This window comes from Heterobasidion irregulare, assembly GCF_000320585.1.
Source record: "Heterobasidion irregulare TC 32-1 unplaced genomic scaffold scaffold_01, whole genome shotgun sequence".
Classification (NCBI taxonomy): Eukaryota; Fungi; Basidiomycota; class Agaricomycetes; order Russulales; family Bondarzewiaceae; genus Heterobasidion; species Heterobasidion irregulare.
In genome coordinates this window covers 1,775,426-1,790,225 of record NW_009258197.1, presented here as the reverse complement: position 1 = coordinate 1,790,225, position 14,800 = coordinate 1,775,426, and the positions used below count along the sequence as shown (strand labels likewise).

The 14,800-nt window shown below is 63.3% G+C and overlaps 4 protein-coding genes across 4 annotated transcripts; 1 reads left to right on the top strand and 3 right to left on the bottom strand.

Annotated features, from left to right (window-relative positions):
• Nucleotides 1-119: 119 nt before the first annotated feature.
• On the bottom strand, nucleotides 120-379 carry HETIRDRAFT_99509 (uncharacterized protein; the record flags this gene model as incomplete). The annotated part of the gene is made up of 2 exons (XM_009542758.1): nucleotides 120-180; nucleotides 243-379. Coding segments are annotated over 2 exons (198 nt in total), but the record flags the coding sequence as incomplete, so codon positions are not given.
• A 201-nt stretch (nucleotides 380-580) lies between these two features.
• On the bottom strand, nucleotides 581-1,656 carry HETIRDRAFT_241646 (uncharacterized protein; the record flags this gene model as incomplete). Its single annotated transcript, XM_009542757.1, has 5 exons — nucleotides 581-733; nucleotides 804-876; nucleotides 947-1,263; nucleotides 1,331-1,341; nucleotides 1,419-1,656. Coding segments are annotated over 5 exons (792 nt in total), but the record flags the coding sequence as incomplete, so codon positions are not given.
• Nucleotides 1,657-3,877: 2,221 nt separating this feature from the next.
• On the top strand, nucleotides 3,878-8,956 carry HETIRDRAFT_305377 (uncharacterized protein; the record flags this gene model as incomplete). Its single annotated transcript, XM_009542756.1, has 8 exons — nucleotides 3,878-4,502; nucleotides 4,568-4,723; nucleotides 4,784-4,889; nucleotides 4,957-5,168; nucleotides 5,234-5,392; nucleotides 5,456-6,435; nucleotides 6,536-8,088; nucleotides 8,221-8,956. 8 exons carry the CDS (start codon nucleotides 3,878-3,880, stop codon nucleotides 8,954-8,956), a joined length of 4,527 nt encoding a protein of 1,508 aa, XP_009541051.1.
• A 349-nt stretch (nucleotides 8,957-9,305) lies between these two features.
• On the bottom strand, nucleotides 9,306-14,532 carry HETIRDRAFT_307917 (uncharacterized protein; the record flags this gene model as incomplete). Its single annotated transcript, XM_009542755.1, has 15 exons — nucleotides 9,306-9,435; nucleotides 9,501-9,551; nucleotides 9,621-9,786; nucleotides 9,848-10,001; nucleotides 10,069-10,941; nucleotides 10,993-11,188; nucleotides 11,243-11,304; nucleotides 11,358-12,195; nucleotides 12,245-12,450; nucleotides 12,506-12,847; nucleotides 12,900-13,304; nucleotides 13,363-13,587; nucleotides 13,646-14,053; nucleotides 14,108-14,213; nucleotides 14,261-14,532. 15 exons carry the CDS (start codon nucleotides 14,530-14,532, stop codon nucleotides 9,306-9,308), a joined length of 4,434 nt encoding a protein of 1,477 aa, XP_009541050.1.
• Between the last annotated feature and the right edge of the window lie 268 nt (nucleotides 14,533-14,800).

The window sequence follows — 14,800 nt, the reverse complement described above, 5'->3', positions numbered from 1 at the left end:
CTTCAGGTGCTTGAGTTCTGTATGGATGTATGGATGTATGTCTGTATGGATGCGGCTGCTTTGAACTGTTCTGATGAGATCTGATCTGGGCTGCGCGGTTGTGCTACGGTAGATGCGCATTAGATGGGGTCCGGGTGAGGTACGTCGTGGCGTGGGCCGCGTCTGGGGTCGGGCCAAGTGCTGGCGGCGGCGGCGGCGGCGGCGGCGGCGATGGGAGGGAAAGTCCAATCGAGCACACTCACCGACCGCCGCGGCCTTTATCGCCGTCATCATCGTTGTCGCCGTCGCCGTCGTCGTCGTCGTCGTCGTCGTCGCGGTCAGAAGTCGCATCCCACGGGTCGTCCGTGATGCTCCGCGCGCGCGCGGGCCTGCCCCCGCCCTCCCGCGACGGCGTCGGCTGCGGGACACCGCCCGCGGACCCCTCGTCCGCGACCTTCTTCCCGAGCGCGCGCACGCCCGCCTCTTCCGGCTTCCCTTCCGTCTCCAGCGCCGCCGCCGCCGCCGTCGTCCCTGTCGTCGTCGTTGTCGTCCCCTCCGCCGTCGCGTCCGTCTCCGCGGGCGGCGCGAGCCCGTCGACCTCGCGCGCAAGCAGGTCCGCGACGCCGAGGTAAAACGTCGCGGGCCTGAACTGGATCTCGCGCCCGCAGAGGGCGGCCCACTTGTAGCGCGCGGCGTTGATCCAGCCGACGAGGTCGAGGTGGTTCACGTCGTGCAGGGTGCCGAGGTAGGTGCCCTGCGCGGGGCGCGGGGGTTAATGTGGGGTTAATGGGGGTTAATGGGGGAGAGGGGGGGGGGGGGCGCACCCATTTTGAGGACTCGACGGAGACGAGGCCGTCGTTTGGGCCTTCTTGTTCGAGGATGACGGAGTGCGGCCACCTGCGCGGCGCGTGTTATCAGCAAGCGAGCGGGCACGGGGCCATCCATACGCGCGCGCACACACACTCACTTCCACGTATCAATGAGCCCGGGCTCGTACTGCGCGCCCCAGCTAAAATACCGCACGCCCAGCACATCGGGCGTCGCGTCGTTGAACGCGCGCATGCTCTCGCGCGTGAGGCACTCGAACGCCGCGCCGTCGCCGCCGCCGTTCGGGAGGAGGTCGAGGAGGGCGAGGACGGAGGGGAGGCGGGCGCGGCCGACGGTGGCGAGGAAGTGGTCGGCGAAGGCGGAGCCGCGGTGCGGGGTCGCGAGGGTCGTGAGGGAGAGCACGGTGAAGGTGTGTGTGCGGAGGTGGGTGGTGAGGTAGCGGCAGTCGAGGCCGCCCTGTGTGTGGCGGGGGTGGGGGGGTCAGAGATGCGAGAGTGGGAGAGAGAGGGTGGGCGGGACGGACCATGCTGTGGCCTGGAGGCGCGGGTGGGGCGGGGTAGAAGGGTTAGCTGGCGTAGACGCGGGGGGCGTGGGCGTGGGCGTGGGCGTACCGATGAGGTGGACTGCTCTGCCGGGGTAGGCGGCCTCGATTGTGCGCTCGAGGACCTTTGCGCGGTCGACGGGGCTGCTGGTGGCGGGGACGCGGGTGATGAGGACCTCTGTGCCGTTGGCCTCGAGGACCTCCTTGATGCCGCGCCAGTGGGAGACCTCGAGCGGGGCGATGGCGGGGCCGATGGTGACGGAGTCGAAGCCGAGGAGGCCGTGGCAGAACACGACGGGGTGCTTCGGGGAGAGGTCTGTGGGGAGGGCGGGTGAGGGAGCGGTGACGGGGCGCAGGGGCGCAGGGGTGCGTACACTTTTTGTGGATGTGGCCGTGCTCTTCTTGGAGGGTGGGGGCGCGGTCGTCGTCTGCGAGGAGGGGGTCTATGGAGTGTTTGGTGTCGGGCTGGAACCAGCGCCAGGCGGAGAGGGTGGAGAAGCTGGCGCTGTGGACGGGTGCGGGGGAGGAGGTGCGGCGCGGGGGAAGGGTGCGGGCTGCGGACCAGTAGGAGGAGGCGGCGGCGGCGGTGGGGGAGGCGGCGAGGGTGGGTGGCGGTGCGGATGCGGTGGCGGGATCGCGGGTGCGGGTGCGGTCGTGGAGGGCGCGGAGAGAGTCGAGGGAGGAGCGGGTGGGCGGGGAGTGCTCGAGGACGATGGGGCAGCCGGGGTCGTGGGAGGGGTGTGCGGGGTCGGCGGAGGCGGCGGTGGCGGTGGGGAGGGACGAGAGGGAGGAGGTGGGGAGGGTGGAGGCGGCGAGGGCGCGGAGGAAGGCGGGGGCCCGCTGCAGGGGCAGGAAGGACGGCGGGACGGACGGCGGGACGGACGGCGAGCGCGGGTGCGAGGGCAGGTCGGGGGAGCGGGGGCGGTGTGCCTGGGGCGGGAGGGCGGGGAGGGTGGAGGAGAGGGCGTCGAGGAGGACTGAGGGCGGGGGCGTGGCAGGGGTGGAGGCGGAGGCGGAGGGCAGCCAGCGGAGGACGGGGAGCGGGGAGCGCGGCGGCGACGGCTGGCTCGACGACGGGCGGGCGGGCATCTGCAGCTGCGGCGGGCGGGGCGGGGGCGGGGGCTTGGGCGGGGGCTTGACGGCGCTGATGCTCGGCGACGGCGCTCGCATCGTGCCCGCGGCGTTGGCCGTGAGTGCGTGCGTGCAGTGCGTGCGTGCGTGCAGTGCAGTGCAGTGCGTGCGCTTGTTTGTTCATGGCCTCCTCCGAGCTCCCAAAGCTGCCCTCCGCGCTGCCCGCGAGCCCTGCGCTCAGAGACGGTACCCGCCTCGCCGCTCGTCCCACAGTCGCTCGTTCATTCTCCCTGCAGTGTCTACAACCGCCCGCGACATCGCCGCCTCCCTCGGGCGCGTCACCACCCCCGCTCTGTGCGTCCCCGTCCCCGCACCCTCCCGCCCCGCCCTCGCTCACACGCACACAGAACCCCCATCTTCATCTGCGCGCTCAAAGGCGCGTGGGCTGCTTTCCCCTCGCTCACTGCCCTGACCAGCGCGTATATACAGACTGCAACCGCCTCTTCCCCTCGCGCGACCGCCTCGTGCTCCATCGCCGTCGCGACCACGACTCGGACCACCCCGCTGATATCATCACCTGGAACGACTCCTAGCAGTCCCCAGGGCGAACTCCATTCATTCAGAGAGGGCCGCGCCCGTGCCTTGATTCGCTGTATCGCTGCACCGCTGTCCCATCTCTCTCTGTGTCCTCCATCGCTCCCGTCGTCGCCTGATACGGCCCAAGGGGTGGGAGCGCCCGCTCCGTGATCCAGCTCCTCGCCTGATCGGGCGACTCCCAGCTTGCCTGTTGTTGTATACTTTCCGTCGTTTGTCGGTAGCGTCTGCGTCTGCGTCCGTGTCCGTGATAATCACAATGAGCGTTGCGTGCGTCCGACGAGCGAGCGAACGAGCGAGAGTCCGAATTGATATCGATTGCGGAGCGTGTGTAGTAGTCGGCTTCTGAGCGGGCACGGGTCTGGCGCAGCGCCACCGCAGAGGCAGCAGGCAAGCGCCTTCCCATCCGCTCCCTCGCCCGCCTCCGCCCTCCCCATCGTCCCCTCCCTGAGCTCCCTCCACACACACCCGCATCCACGCTCCCACCATACCGTCCATCCTCCCCTCCAGATCAAGGAGAATGTCCTTCTTCTCGAGGAAGAAGCACCCAAGCGTACGCTCTCTCCCCTCTCCTCTCTCCCTCGTTCCTCACCCGTCCCCTGCCTCCTCGTTCTCGTCCTCGTCCTCGCCCGCAACAGGACAAGCAGCAGCAGCAGCAGCAGCAACAACAACAGCAGGCGGCACAGCAACAACAGCAGGCGGCCGTGGCCAGGGAGAGTGCCCATGACGTGTAAGTCCCCGTCGCCAACGCCCTCCCACACCATCCTCCTCCGCCCTCCTCCTCTTTTCCCACCGTCATCGCCGTCCTCATTTCACTTTCCTTTTCGCTCCTTACCCCCATAAAGCAACCCGCCTCAGCAGTACATGCCGGCCCCCGTCGCTGCTGCTGCTGCTGCCGCCACCGCCGCCGCGCCCCGCCCACGCGGCAACAGCCCCAACACCAACAGCCCTGCCCCCGTCGGCCTCCTCTCCCAGGTCGCACAGCAACCACAGCAACAGCAGTCTCCTCCCCAACAAGTTTTCCAACAGCAGCAGCAACAGCCCACGCAGCAACCACAACCCCAGCAGCAGCCCCAGCGCCCCGCCTATCCCTGGTCCGCCCGGCGCCTCCACCTCCAGGCCCCCGTCCTCCTTCCCCCAAAGCCAGGCGCCCCCGCCCCCCCCGCCCCCCCCGCCCCCTCCGCCCCCTCCCCTTCGCCCTTCCCGCGCTACGGCCACGCCATCCCCGCCACCGCCACCGCCGCCGGCGAGATCTTCCTCTTCGGCGGCCTCGTCCGCGAGGCCGCCCTCAACGACCTCTACGTCTTCTCCACCCGCGACCTCTCCGCCACCCTCCTCCAGACCACCGGCGAGACCCCCGCCCCGCGCGTCGGACACGCCTGCGCCCTCGTCAGCAGCGTCCTCGTCGTCTGGGGCGGCGACACGAAGACGGACGCGCGCGCACGCGCGGGCGAGAAGCAGGACGACTCGCTGTACTTGCTCAACCTCGGTCCGTCGCGCGCTATTGCTTTCTCTCTCTCTCTTTCGCGCCCGCTGACGCCCGCCATCGTGCAGCGTCCCGCGAGTGGACGCGCGTGGCCGTGTCGGGCCCCGGCCCCGTCGGCCGCTACGGGCACGCCGTGACCATGGTCGGCTCCAAATTTTTCGTCTTTGGGGGCCAGGTCGACGGGGAGTTCCTCAACGACCTCTGGGCCTTCGACCTCAACTCTCGTGCGTGCCCCACCTCTCCTCTCCTCTCCTCTCGTCGTGCGTCCGTTGACGCCATCGCAGTCAAAACCAAGGCAACGTGGGAGCTCTACGAGCCCCCGCCGAATACCGAAAAGCCCGCGAGGAGGACGGGCCATGTGTGCGTCACGCACGGCGACAAGCTCATCATGTGCGCATCTTTCGCTCTCGCTCTCTCTCTCTCTCCTCGCGTCCTTCCGCGCCTGACGAGACGGCAGCTTTGGCGGCACCGACGGCCAATACCACTACAACGACACGTGGGTGTTCGACGTCGCGACGCGGCGCTGGTCCGAGCTCCAGTGCATCGGCTTCATCCCGTCCCCGCGCGAGGGCCACGCCGCCGCCGTCGTCGACGATGTCATCTACGTCTTTGGCGGCCGCGGCGTCGACGGGAAGGACCTCGGCGACCTCGCCGCGTTCAAGATCTCAAGTGAGCGTCGCCCCTCGTTCGTTCGTTCCGTCTCTCCTTCTCCTGACGCCGGCGTCGCGCCCCAGATCAGCGGTGGTACATGTTCCAAAACATGGGCCCGTCCCCGAGCGGCAGGTCGGGCCACGCCATGGCGTCCAGCGGCACCCGCGTGTTCGTGCTCGGCGGCGAGTCCTACACCGCGACCAAGCCGGAGGACACCACCCTCATCCACGTCCTCGACACCAGTGCGCAAGCCCCGTCCCCATCTCTGTCGCCTCTGTATCGGACTGACGGGCGCCTGATAACAGAGCACATCAAGTATCCCGACGCGAGCAAGCAGGCCGCGGACAGAAACGGGTCGCGCTCGTCGGGCCGTAAACCCTCTATTGGGACCGAGGCCGCCGCGCAACAGATGCAGCAGCAACAACAGCAGCAACAGCAACAGCAACCACAACAGACGCCGCCGCAACAGCAACAGCAACAGCAACCGCCCTCGCAGGCCGCCACGAACGGACCCCGATCCATGTCGCCCACAGGCCAGGACCCCGACGACCCCCGCCGCGCGATCTCGCCGCCCAACGCGCGCGGCGTCAAGCCCGCCGCGAACGGCGTCGCCGTGCAGCCGTTCCCGGTCAACGGCACGCGCAAGCCCGCGCGGCCGACGCGCGAGGACGACGAGGGGCTCGGGTACGGCCAGGACGAGGGGGACGCGTACGCGTCCGCGTCCGAGGGCGGCCCCGTGAACCAGCGCGCGCTGAGCCCGACGGCCGCGAGGGCCGCGTCGCCCGGCGCGCAGGGGCAGGGGCAGGGGCAGCAGGCGCCGGCGCCGGCGCAGCACGCGAACGTCGCGAGTTTGATGATGAGCGTGAACGGCCCGCGCAGCGCGTCGCCGCACGTCGACCGCGCGCGCTCGGCGGAGGGGTACTACCCCGCGAACGGGGCGTCGCCGACCGCGAACGGGTTCGCGAGCCCCGGGGGCGCGCCGCCGGTGGCTGTGGCTGTGGCTGCGGGGGCGGGGCCGGGAGGCAAGCCGGGGTCGACGGGGAACGTGACGGCGGACCTGATTCGGGATCTCAAGGCGAAAGAGGCGGAGGCGGAGGCGATGCGGAGGCGCGGGGCGTGGATGCGGGTCGCGCTCGCCAAGGCGGCGCGCGCGGGCTTCATCTACGCGGACGTGGACGCGGCGGAGGGGCCGCTGGAGGGGGACGCGGGCGCGGGCGCGGGCGTCGAGGAGCCGCGGGTGGCGGAGGTGGTCGTGAGCTTGAAGCAGCTGCGCGCGCGGATCCAGGTGCGTGTGCATCGCTCGCTCGTGCGTGTTTCGCGCAGACGGGGTGACGTGACTTTTTTCCTGTCGCGCGTCGTGTGTGCGCGTGTGTGTGTGCCGGCAGGCGGGCGTGGTGGAACAGGCGCGTAGCGCGTCGGACCGCATCCACGAGGCCGAGCGACAGCGCGCGAGCGCGATCCAAGAGGCCGCGTATTACCGTGCGAAGCTCGCGGCGCTCGAGGCCGCGTCGGAAGGGGGCGTCGCGCGCCTGGAGCGCGAGCGCACGGCGGAGCTCGAGCGCCAGCTGACGGTCGCGCTGAGCGAGCGCGCGGAGCGAGAGCGGCGCGCGGGGGAGCTGGGCGACGCGCTGGCGATGCAGGGCGCGCTGCTGGCGCAGGCCGAGGCGCGCGCGCAGGAGGCGTCGCAGCACTCGGAGGCGCTGGAGCAGGCGCACGTGCGGACGCTGCGGGAGCACACGGAGATGCAGGAGCGGCACGAGGACGTCGAGGCGGCGCTGCGGGCGCACGCGGACCGGCTGCTCGCGCAGAGCTCGGCGCTGGAGCAGAAGGAGGCGGACCTCGCGCACGCGCACGCGCAGCTGGACGAGCTCTCGGTCTCGCGGGACCAGCACGTGCGCGCGCTGGAGCAGGCGCGCACGGCGCTGCTCGTCGCGACGACGCGCGCGGAGGCGGTGGACGAGGAGAACCAGCGCACGCGGCAGGCGGCGATCGCGCTCGAGAACGAGCTCGCGGAGCTGCGCGGCGAGCTCGAGGCGCGCACGGCGGAGGTCGAGACGGCGCGCGTGCGCCTGGCGGAGGTGGAGAACTCGTGGGCCAAGTCGCGCGAGGAGGCGGACGCGTTCCGCGCGCTGACGACGACCGGCCTCGGCGAGCTCCTCGACACCCACCGCGACCTCCGCGGGGACGAGGACCGCCTCACGCGCGGCCACGCGGAGAAGGTGCAGGCGGTCGAGGCCGAGGCCGCCGCGCTGCGCGCGATGCTCAAGGACGCGACCGCGCGCCTCGAGGCGCTGCACGCGGAGCTCGCGCACGAGCGGCGCGGCGCGCGCGAGGGCGAGACGGAGCAGATGGCGCTGCGCTCGCAGATCGTCGGCCTGCGCGCGCAGCTGTCCAACGCGCTCGCGGACGGCGGGCGCCTCCGCAAGGAGGTCGCCGTGCGCGACGCGGACGTGCGCCAGGCGGGCAAGGCGGCGGCGGACGCGGAGCTGCGGCTTGGGATGCTGCGTAACTACCTCGCGGAGAACGATATCGTGCTGGATAACGACGGGCTCCCCGCGAATGCGTCGGCGGCGGCCAACGCGGCGAGTGGGGACGCGGCGGCGGCGGCGGCGGCGGCGGCAATGGCGCGCGTCGCGGAGCTCGAGGCGCGGCTGGAGGAGTTCACACGGGCGCAGGACAAGGCGGAGCGCGAGCTGCAGGTCGTCGCGCGGCAGAAGCGCGACGCGGAGGCGCAGGTGAGCAGCATGTCGGTGCAGCTCGACCGGCTGCGGTCGACGCAGAGCCCCGCGATGAGCGCGCGCAACGGCGACGAGGCGCACGGCGGCGGCGAGGCGCGGGCGGCCGAGGCGGAGCGCAGGCTGGAGGAGACGGAGCGGAGTTTCAAGGCGCGGCTGCAGCAGCAGGAGGACGATTACCGGCTGGCGCTGCAACTGGTCAAGTGAGTTTTTTTTTTTTTTTTTTTAACATGTAGTCTCGCGCGCGTGCGTGTGTTGCGTGTTTTCCGTGCCCGTGCCCCGCAGCAGCGGGGTGTCCTGATCCACGTTGTTGTTGTCGTTGTTGCGTTTTGCAGGGAAACCGAGCGCCTGAACCGAAGGATGAAGGACGAGCTGATGAAGCAACGCGTGATGAACACCACGCTGCTGTCGGAGGTCGAGTCCCTCCGCGGCTCTCCCGGCGCGAGCGTGGACTCGAGCACGCGCACGCGCGTGAATGGCCGCGGCACGCCCATGTCGGACGACGGGCGCGCGAGCGACTCGCTCCGCGGGCAGCTGATCGACGCGCAGCGCCAGACGCAGCGGCTCGTGAACGAGAACAAGGACCTCCGGCTGCGGATCGACTCGCTCGAGAAGGACCTCGGACACATGCGCTCGAACCTCGTCGCGGCGCAGCGCGAGTCGGACGAGCGCCTCTCGCGCGTGGAGGAGCTCGAGCAGGACATGGAGCGCGTGCAGGCCGCGCTCGTGATCGCGCGCGGCGGGCACTCGGAGACGCTCCTCGAGCAGCTCAGCAACGAGAACAACAGCCTCAAGCGCGAGAACGAGCAGCTGTCGCACAAGATCGGGCTCCTGCTCGAGGACGACCAGCAGCCCGTGTTCGGGCGCGGGCGCCCCGAGTCGGGCATCTCGCTCTCCGACCGCCCGACGAGCCACGCGAGCTCCGAGAACGGCATGGCGTACGACCACCTCACGAGCGAGCTCGACGACTGGCAGCGGCAGCTGTCCAACTCGCTCACGAGCCGCCGCCCGCTCAGCGAGCTCGAGTCGCACTTTGCGTCGTCTGGGAGCCTCCAGAGGCCGCGCTCGTGACGCGTCGGCGGTGGATATGCCTTTTTTGCTTTTTTTTTTCTTTACTTTTTTCAAATCTTGTTTTGCCTTCCTCCTTCGTGCCCCCTCTTATACCCTGTTGAAACCCCCCGACTCACTGCTGTCGCTCACGCTCCTTGCTTGTTCCTCTCCCTCCCACCTTTTTTTTTTTTTTTGCCTCCGTCTCTCTCTGTCTCTCCATCTCATACTCTACTTATCGCTTTTGCTTTCGGCGGTTGTCTGGCATATTCATTCCTACTTATATATATATCTTCCTCTACCGTATGTTGCAGAATGCTATCGTGCATTGAACATTCTCTGAACACCGACGGACTACACTGCGAACGAACAACTAGCTCTCGCCCTCGGCCGCCGGGTGGCTCGCCCGCTGCGTCCACTCGATCGCCTTTTGCTTCACGACCGCGGCGCCCTCTTCGTCTCCGAGTCGGCGCTCGAGCTCGAGCCACTTTTTGAAGAACGATCTGGGGAACGCACGGCGTCAGCTGTCACTGTGGCGACACGTGGAGAGGACAGGCGGGGCTCTCACTTGGCTTTGTGACTCGTCATCTTCTGCGCGAGGACGCGATCGAAGAGGTTCCTATATTAAAAGACAGGAAGAAGCGTGAGAGTCGGCGCGCGAGGCAGAGGCGGATGTGGTGTTGCGCACCTCAGGCTCTGGATCTCCTTTTGCGACGCCTCCATGTCCATGTAGACGCCCCAGAGATCCCATCGCTTCGGATGCGAGTCGACGATGCCCTCGAAGATCGTCTTGCCGCGCTCGGGGTCGCCGAGCTTGTACTCCAGCTGCGCGAACTTGGAGATGGTCTTGAGGTCTGAGGTGCAGGAGTCAGCAAAACAAAGTCGAATTGGGGGGGAAGGGGCAGTCGGGCGCACGCTTTCGCTTCTCTAGGCTCTGCAGGCTGCGGGGAAGGAGCTTCCGCGCCTCTTCTGGCTCGCCGCGCCTGAGGTAGTACTCGCCGCACAGCGTCCACACCTTTGAGCTTTGGCCGAACTTTTTGCACGTCCGCTTGTGCTGTTCCTCTGCTTTCTGTGATAGCAGCAAGGGACGAGTGTCACCGACATTTATGAAGTCACGCGGGCGGGAACGGACGTACCTCGAATTTCTCGGACTGTTCGAGGATGGATGCAAAGCGGAGGTGCACCGTCTTCGAGTCGTTGTGCCGCGCCGCGTCCTTGAAGGCGGCCTCGAGCGACTCGTCCGTGCCGTAGACGTTCTCCAAGTTGAGTAGCGCCATCCACACGTTCAGCTTCTCCTTCTCTTCGCGGAAGCTGATCGTCTGGAGCGCGCGCTTGGCGACCTCGCGCGCCTTGTCGATCTCAGAGAGCTGGAGCTGGAAGGACATGTACTGAATCCAAAGGTACGAGGAGTTCGGGGACCCGAGCAGGAGACGTTCAAAGTCGGTATTGGACTCGGGCGTCTTGGTGTGCATGTCGGCCGTGAGGTCCAGTTCAATCTCCTTGCGCTTCTTCTTCTTCTTCTTGCCAGACTGGTCCTCGTCTTCGCTTTCCTCTGACGAAGCAGACTCGTCCTCGTCTTGAACGTCGCCGCCGGACCATTGAAATCCTCCCTGCAGTTGAAGGGAAGGTGCAGGAACGCTAGGCGTCGAGCTAGTCGAAGGCTTATTGAGAGCCACAGAGTTGAGATCGATGTCTACAGCCATTGCTTCCTCATCACCGGAGGGCTCGTCACTCTCGGAAAGCACATCAGCGTCGCCCTCCTCGTCGCCTCCGGCATCAGACATCTCAGCGTCCTCATCGATGACGCCAAATGCCTCAGGTACATCTTCCTCATTGCCCGACTCGTCCTCCTTATCTTCAAAATCTTCTTCGGAGAAATATGAAGGCTTCAGGCCAAGAGATATGCGCTTCTTCTCCGAGTCGATGGAGCGTACGATGGCCTTGACGGTATCGCCTTCGCGGAAGCTCCGAAGAGCCAATGCGACGTTTGCCTCTTTGTTGTCGGATAGCTAGGTCATGCGTCAGTTCAAACCGCTACGATAGACGATTTCATGGCGCACCTCAGACTTGTGACATAACCCGGTCAACTTTGACCCGTTGATCTCAATAAACAGTCCGTAGTCCTCAATCTTCTTGACGCGCCCTTCGACTTTTTCGCCCTCCTGGAGGTCGGAGATGTTCAACGAGGATTTCGATGATCGCGAAAGGTCGCCGGAACGAAAGGACATCTCGACTTGTTTTTTCTCCAGATTGACGCTGCATCATCACTAGTCAGATATAGTCGAGGAAAGGCAAACAGGAGGCGGGCACCTCAGAATGCGCCCCTTCACAAGCTGATCTACTTTGAAGCTGCTCTTCCAGTCCTTCACGTACTACGATTACCGTTAACGATGAAACCGCGAGACAACGTTGGAAAACCTCCTACCTCATCAAACAGCTCCCTGATCTGCACACGAGCATCCACATCTCGACTGAGGGTGACGAACAACCCGTGCTCGGCCACGCCCTTGATGAATCCACGGACGCTTTCTCCTGTCTTCAGATCCGCCAAGCCAGAGATCTCCCGATCCACAATCTGGGTTGGCGAGGTGGGCTCTAGCTTCGACAGACGAGTCGACAACGTCAGGTGCTTCTTCTCCTTGTCAACAGCCAGTACCGCAGCTTTGATAATCGAGTCGACACCAGGGAACACAGAGCCGGTCTCGTAATCATCAGACGCATCGGTGGGATGAAGGGTTCCTGTGATTTGAGAGGAAAGTTTGATGAGAGTCCCCTTGCGGTGGTGCCGAAGGACACGACCGCCGACAACCTGCCCAACTTGTACAGAGTCGATGGCCAAAAGTTGCTTATTATCCAAGGCTGGTTTCATTTTTGGTTTGTTGGCGACAATGACTATGCCCTTCTCGGTATTCCGAGATACGACGACTAGTCCTTCCAGCTTTTCACCGACCTGAAGCGAGCCTCGTAGCTGTGCGACTGGCAAGCTGCGCAGATTGGCTAGATTCTTTAGAGAGAGCAAGGCCCGGATTTGTGTCGACTTGAGCGTGAGGACCGCGTTGTCCTTGTGGATCTCAGTGATGTCTCCTTCGACGGTGTCGCCAATTTCAACCCCACTGATATCGGCGACGACTGGCTCGTAATTTGAAGCTGCTTGTCGAATGCTGGCGACAATGTTGTGGCTCTCAGGATCAATGAAGATGATACGAACCTTCACGGGTTTCCCAACGGTGAAAGCGTCCGATAGAGAGCCTACTGATTCCTCGCTGAAGGACGAGATCAAAATAAAGCAATGCAGGACATTAGAAAACATACCTTGCTTCCTTCGCTGGGACAGACCCCTTGATGTTGTTGAAGAACTCGATTTGCAGTCGTCGTTCGGCCACCCTGAAGATGACAGCATAAGTGATAAGCCCAACCTTCGCCTCTTCGAACTTCGTGATGATTGGCAGCTCAGACTCGACTAGCGTCTTCTTGGCCGTCATAGTAACACGTCTTCGCTCCGGGTCGACAGTGAGAACCTATTATTCAGCCCCGTTAGTTTTGTGAACATGGGTTAAATGAAGCGCAACACACTCGGCATTTCAAAGTTGCGCCAGATTTGAACCTCTTCTGTGGGTGCTTGAGAATGATGTCTGCATAATGATTGGGAAAGACGACGCCGTCGACGATACCCGACATTGAGACAAATAATGCAGAGCCTGTCAACTTCTTGATCGTGCCCTTGATGAGTTCCCCAACTTGAACATCCGCGACCTGGAGGAATTTCTGTTCAAGAACCGAGGAGCGCATCGAGAGCTGAAGGAGACCATCCATAGGAAAATATCCAGTAACTCGCGCGCGATTATTGCTACCCAGTTTCCACGCACCCGAAGAAGCAGAAAGCGAGGGAACGTGGTCATCCGACACATGAGATATCTAGTGGTATGTTAAAACTCTGGCAATAGAGATGATGCAGCGTGTGACTTACATGAACAAATCCACGGATGTTTGGCTGCACTGAAACCACTAGCCCGCGTTCTGTCTCTACTTTCACCACCTGAACAGTATCAAGGACTGTTCCTATAGGATAGACGTCCTGTAACTTAGTCCCAGAATTTGCTCCCTTCGTTTCAAGTTTCACGACGTGCTCAGCTAACGATAAAGCAAAGCGCGGAGGTGATTTCCCTGGAACCTCGTACAGCACTCGAGCTTTTACTTTCTGTCCCATCTTGAAGATTTCATCCGGATCACCAAGAGGAAGATGATATTCGTCTAGAGTACCGTCAAAGAAGCCTAGGACTTGAACGACAAGGCCTAAGGAAGTCATAGACGTGATGAGGCATTGAACAAGCTCGCCGGGGAGTACCGAGGTAACGGTCGTGACTTCACTGATCTAGGAGACGAATCTAAGAATTAGGGATATGCAAAGGAGGACGTGATGACTGCCTTACAGAAGCTGAACGCAGAGTAGTAGGAGCTATTGATACATTGCACGTACGACCGTTACTTGATAATTTCGAAATGGACACGTCGAGTATTCGGCCGATGTGTAATTTTGAGGAGTCGTTGAAGACTTTTTGAGCGTCCTTGAAGGACAAGAATCCTGATACGTCGGGAATTCCAAGGTTGAGGATATATCCATGGTCCTCGATGCTTTTGACAGCCGCCGACATGGTCTACGCGCGGTGTCAACGATAGGAAGTTCCAATTTAACTTAGGATATGATTGACTTACGAAGCCTTGCTTTATATCTGCCTTCGCCACACCCTCGTTTACTTGTTCCGGGAGAAGGCTCAGCTCTACCCTCCGACTCGCCTTTTCAACCTCATCCCTTCCCCTTCCGATACCAGACACACCTTCCGTAGATCCCGCAGCATGCACTGCCGTAACAATACAACGTACGTACTGTTCCGGTTGAAATATTTCGAATAAATCAGGCACTTTAGATGGCTTGCCCTCCTCATCTTCGGACTCGGAGTCCTCGACATCGTCCATATCCATGGTCTCGAGCAGTTGTGTGAGTTCCGAAGATACCTGGGTTATTGGTACGTGACCAACAAGTTGATTAGGAAGGGAGACTATGAGACCGAGAGGATGTGTGGAAATGATTTGAGCGAGAAGTTTCATGCCTACGGAAACGCGCTGAGGGGACATGAGCTCACGAAGCAAGCAGGCATAGAGTAGATAGTTTCGCACCTTGTAGTTCAAGTGCTCGATCCTCAGAACGTCGCTCTTTCCATTACTATCAACAGCCTTTCCCTTACCCTTCACGTCTGATTTCCGTCGCTGCTTCTGGATTTTCCTCGCCTGTTCCTTCTCCTACAAGGCGGGTTGGAAGTGAAATCGCACGTCAACGCAGTGAAAACGTCACGCACTTTGAACAGTTCATCGTTCGCCTCCTTGACTGCCTCTGCACGAATAGTCTTGACTTCTAGCGGGGTAAAGCTGGTCCCACCTCCACGAGGGAAGTCTGTTTCTTCGGGAGTTATATGGGCAGTTGGTTGAGGGATGTGCTCTGGCTTTGCCTTTTTCTTCTCTTTCTTGCCCTCCGACGCGACCTTGGTCTTTTTGGCCTTGGGGACAGACGCGGTGTCCTCCAACTGGCGTTTCTTGGCTGCCATTCTGGTGATTGAGCTCAGCTACATGCAGCAAGAAAATAAACGATGACTATACACCTTCTGAGCTAATTTATGCAGTCGCGTCGACCAAGTCAACGATGGATGAATATGCGGCGCTCACGCCTGTGAGGAGTTCTGTGAGGACAGAGAATCGGTGTTCAGAGAAATCGAAATTTTGCCCACGGTGCTAGATCGGGACATGGATCTCCCACTTGATCGTCTTCGCTTACTCAGCACCATCCCCTTTCTCTCAGTCCATCCAAGTTTGCCA